Source organism: Pyxicephalus adspersus, chromosome Z (assembly GCF_032062135.1).
Source record: "Pyxicephalus adspersus chromosome Z, UCB_Pads_2.0, whole genome shotgun sequence".
In the NCBI taxonomy this organism is placed as follows: domain Eukaryota; kingdom Metazoa; phylum Chordata; class Amphibia; order Anura; family Pyxicephalidae; genus Pyxicephalus; species Pyxicephalus adspersus.
This window is the reverse complement of record NC_092871.1, coordinates 15,271,210-15,276,490: the sequence shown is the minus strand read 5'-3', so window position 1 is coordinate 15,276,490 and position 5,281 is coordinate 15,271,210. Positions and strand designations below refer to the sequence as shown.

The 5,281-nt window shown below is 35.7% G+C and overlaps 1 protein-coding gene across 1 annotated transcript in view; it reads right to left on the bottom strand.

Moving 5' to 3' along the window:
* Positions 1-524: 524 nt before the first annotated feature.
* LOC140343910 (olfactomedin-4-like) overlaps positions 525-5,281 on the bottom strand; it is a 6,334-nt gene continuing 1,577 nt past the window's right edge. The window contains exons 3-5 of the mRNA XM_072430808.1: positions 2,967-3,179; positions 2,185-2,344; positions 525-1,375 (exon numbers count right to left, since the gene is read on the bottom strand). Of these exons, the coding sequence (XP_072286909.1) occupies positions 525-1,375; positions 2,185-2,344; positions 2,967-3,179 (1,224 nt within the window). The remainder of the gene's footprint in view (positions 1,376-2,184; positions 2,345-2,966; positions 3,180-5,281) is intronic.

The window sequence follows — 5,281 nt, the reverse complement described above, 5'->3', positions numbered from 1 at the left end:
AAACATTTGTTGTTATATTTAGTTTCTATTAATCAACAAAAATAATCTTGCAAGGTCCGCATATTGCTATACCTATCAGGACATATTACACATGATATCCCAATATGGAGTTTTATGAGTTGTTACCACCAACAGAAATGTGATGTAAGTAAAAATGTGATACATGCAAAGGCCAATGTATAAAATAAACCTGTTATAAACTAATAATATGATAAAGACTGGAAGAGAAATCACCGTCTGTAAAAACCAGATAGCAGAATGATCAATAAATTCACATATAATGTAATCTGAAACCAAATATATATATATAAAAAAAATTGGTATTCTCCATCTCCTATCTGCTAAACTTTTCTATTGGTCAAAAAGGCTGCCTACACATCAATGATAGGGATAGAATATAGAAATATAGGATTTTGAGAGCTTTAATACATCAGACCCTCTGTTTGTGATACTACAGTTAGAGTTTGCATGAGAAATCTACTCAATATTTCACATAATGTATATAAAGATCATTAAAAAAATTCTTATTTTTTAGATTCATTGTCTTGGAGTAAGTCGAAAGTGACGTCATAACTAACCTGATAGCCATCATTGAACACATAGAGTTTGTGGTTGTTAGGGTTGTAAGATAAACTCTGTATGTTCTCTGGCATCTTGGCAAACTGGACACTTAATTTGCCTTCTTTGCCGGTTTTGGTATTGTACATGTAGAAGATCTCTTCTTTCTGGGTGCTCAGAGCTCTGGTAGCATATAAGACCCCACAAGCCATGAAGGCATTGGTGACTGCAGTCTTGTATTGGTTGGTTTGCCAGGTCTGCAGAACTTCAAGAGAAGTGGCATTAAGCTTGCTAATGACCATGTTGCCAGAATTACTTTCAGTTGCATATATAACCCAAAGGCCTTCTTCATCACCAGCAAAGTCAATGTCATGCCAGCCCGAGGAAGCATAGGGGAATCGATTATTAAAAACAGCATCCCCAAGAGTTCTCCGAGGATCCACCACATAGGTTTTTGTGTTATACTTACAGAGGTCTCTTGAATTGTAACAGTTATAGTACAAGAAGCCATCATACAGAATCATTCCACTTCCTTGACCATTGTTTGTATAATCATAGTTCCCATTATACAGGTACTTTTCAAGATCTTTCTGTACATAGCTTTTGTAGAGTAACATATCATTATATGAAGGATAGAAGCGCATGGAGTTCATCATACGTGAATCAGATTTTAGAATAGCCACCCAACGTGCACTCTGATTAGCACCCAGATATGAATCACTTCCCCATCCCCCCCATTTGCTGTTGAATCCTGCCCAGTTCAGTTGCACCACAAAAGGTTTGCTGACGTTTGTGATTTCGCCATGTTCACAAGTACCTAAAAAATACAATTTTTAAAATTGCAGAATTTATGAATATTATTAAAGCAACTTTATATTATATAGTATAAAGGTTAAAAATATAAAAAATATTTTTGTAGTAAGCCTAAAACCAGACAAGAGCTTATACTGATGGGACAATGTAACAATATTTCATAACAAGTCTTTTAGTGTATACGAAATTTGTGATTTTTTTTTATAAATTTGCAAATCACTACGTATAAGCAGATTCTTCTGTCATATGAGCTATCACATGTGATATGAAACTAATATGAGCTTGCAAATTCATTTCTGATTTTTTTGCTGCAACATTCCTATTCTTTTTATTAATAGGCAGATTGTCGGACAATTGTTTCTGATGGGAAATTATTGCCATCACTGATACCAGTGCTGAGGGTTGGTATTGCCATCACTATTATGGGAGCTGGAATTGCAGTCATGGATATGATTACTGGTGGTTATTATTGTGGTCATTGATATCAATTATAGGGCTTTTTATTGTGGTCAGTGATACCAATTCTGGGGTCTATCATTGTTTTCATTTCTTAAGGTTGGGGGTTATTATTGCCATCATCATCACCTATTCTTGGAGTTATAATTACAGTTATGGATATCAGTACTGGTGGCTATGATTGTGGACACTGCAACCAATTCTGAGGGGTATCATTGTGGTTGCTGACACCAATATCACACTTATCACATAGATACTAATTATACTACCGGTAGTAAATTATTAAAATATGGGAGAAAATATTTTGGGAGACAAAACATTTTTGAACAATAACAGGTAAATACTTTTCTGACTTACCATAGGCTGGTTGAGGAAGGGAAGGATTGTATGATTTTGTATTGTTCCTTTCACACTCCTCCAGCCGTTTCTTTAGAGCTACAATCTCCCGTCTGATCACCAGCACATTGTTCTTATCATAGACTTCCAGTTGGTTCACCATGATGGAAATGTTATGGATCTAAAACACAAAAAAAGTTTCAGGTACTTGCACTGAGTGTGTTTTTTAAAATGTATAAATGAGTTGTGTCTTGTATATCTGTTGGGAGTTTAGCTTTAGACAATTGTATCATTTCATAGTGATCAGTGCACCTATATCTTTAGGTAAAGTTGGCTATCCTATAAAATTATAACTCCATAATATAATATATTATAATATAATATAATTATAATTACAATATAATATTTGGACAGTCACTAAACATTTTCTGGTGGAAAATCGAGTATTGCCCAAAGACACTTTTCGTGGGTGTGAGGAACTTTTAAATTAATTGCAACCTTACCTGCGCTACTCACCTATCCCTTTTCCATCTCAAGGCCCTGCTATCATTCATCTTTTTTTTTACTCCTCCTTGATCTTTTGCCATCCTGTTCATTTTGCCGTTGTTCATTCATTACTTGCACCCACAAGAGAACCTGGGGTTGCCATGTATCCAAAATTTGACAGATGAGCAGGATTGATGTAAGTAAGAATGGTTATTGGAGAATGGACATCACTGGTCCTTTTCTGCAATAACCACTTTCCTGATCATGTATACAGAGGGAATATAGTTCTACTTTAGGTAAACTAGTTCTTGCCCTACCTCCTCATAGAGAGTCTCTATTACGGCATTGGAGTCGTTAAATGTTGTTTTCAGCTGCAGTATGAGTGTCTCCATCTCTTGGATCTCTAACTTGATGAGTTCGAAATCCAACTCAGTGTAGGATAGACCTCCGCTCTCCATGATCTCCACACGTTTGGTCAAGTTTTTCAGCTGCTCTACATACGTTGTTAGTTTATCCACATAGTTGATGATCTGTAAAGGAACATTAGACCAAAAGTTATTCCTTTTAAGCTTACAGTCTGCAAACTTTTCAATATGAAAGTGCAATGTGTTGCGAATTCATGACCAATATTAAAAAATAACACATTAGCTTTATCTACAGTGGCATATGCACAGTTCAGGAAGCAGCACCTTAACATACAACTAAGATATGCAAAAAGTAATAGTAATGTACAAAGTATAAAAGCACACAACCAGGAATCATTTCTTAAAGCCCTTTTCTGGACATTAAAAAAGTTTTCTGTTTTTTTATTGAGAAAACCCACTTTTTCAGTCATATGATCCCCCAAGGTATGTCTTCTGGTAGGGGGATCAGTAACAGCAAGTTCCTCTCATAACTTTCTTCTGTTTAACTGACCAGTCTTGTGTACCCCCTGATTCCAATATCACCCCAGGATTAAAACCCAATTTTGGACACTTGTAGCAGCCAATGAGCCATGTAAATTTCGCAGGAAGAGCTGTGAGCACTGCAGACTGGACCCCCTCAAGCTCAAATGTAGATGCCCTTGGCCCCTGACCTGTCATGTAAATGGAATTTCAGATAAACTTCAGGTTTTCTTTGTTTCAATAGGACTTCAAAAAGTAAAATATGATACATATTTGGCAGATTATCAATTATATTTATATGTAGGCAGTACTCTGGAAAATGGTGGATTCCATTTATTCTATTGCAGCATTTTAATCAAAACTTTGATCTGTTTGCGGTCCTTACTATTAGGCAGTGGGTCCTGACCTGAAATTTCTACAATAATAATTGTAATTGAAAATCTGTAATATATTGACTTAGAAAACATAGAATGTGATAATGGATTGAATGTATTGGTATGGATTGTCACAATAACAGTAGACGAAAACAGATTCTGATCAATATAAAAAAAGACATATTAAAAATGAGTACAATAATCTCATGAGTGTGATACATAAAACATCAGCAATATTACCACAAGAACGGTAGGAGGCTGAAAGAAGAGGGAAAGAAGGCAAGAAATATAAAAAAGAGAGAACGACACACTCAGGAAACAAAGCAACTCGCTAAATCCATAACTGAGGGTGGTATGAGCATGGCAAATTTCAATATCCTTAAAGCCCTAAAAGCCCTCTTTCAAAAGTATGGAGGAGTAATGTGGTTACCCAATGATCTTACTGGAGCAGGAACTCATCCGTATGATCTAGAAAGATAAGAGCATGTACAGCTCAGCACACAATTCCAGATATCCCAACAGCCAGGGGGGACAAGTGCATTAGAGTTTGGGCCGGGCAATAAAGATAGCTGAAGACCCGAAAGTGGAAGAAGACCAGGTGAAGATGGTGGTGCCCATGATTGAGAATGGACAGGTTAGTGTAATTAAATAATTACAAACAGGCAGGTAAGTTTGTTTTTGTTGCAGAAGTATATTGCACTATGTATAAACAATGTGGAGGCAGTTAGTGAAACCAAACATCCTATTAAGGGTGAAGTGAGAGTCAGGACCCCACCTGAAGGACAAGGATCTACATCTGTAGAGGAACTAGGAATAGGGCAAAAATAATCATGCAATTTAGTGAATCCCCCCCAAAAAAAGTTTATTTCTCTTTAAAAACAAGTACATTAAGGGGTTGGACTAATATTTTTATCTCCAGGCTAGTGCTGGCTAGAAATATGGGATTAATAGATGAATGTTTCTTAGACGTGTAACAAGTTTATGCAATTACATAGGTACACTTCTTTTTGCAGATCAAACAAACCATAATATAATATAATATAATATATATACTACATATTGCATTGCTAGGATATATCCCAGCAATGCAATATTGCTGTTCTCAGCACTATTGTACTATGAAATACAATGGATTGTATATTTTAAACAGATGATTTGACTTTGGGACTTAGGTAGGGAGGATAACTATATGGGTAATACAAATCTGGTAGACAAGTTGTCTAAAATTGTAAGCTCTTTTGGGCAGGGTCTCTACCTCCTTCTGTGTCATTGTTTGTATCTGTCATTTGCAACCCCAATTTGATGTACAGCTCTGTGTAATATGTTGTTACTATGCATATACAGTTTAATAATAATATTAATAATAATAATAAT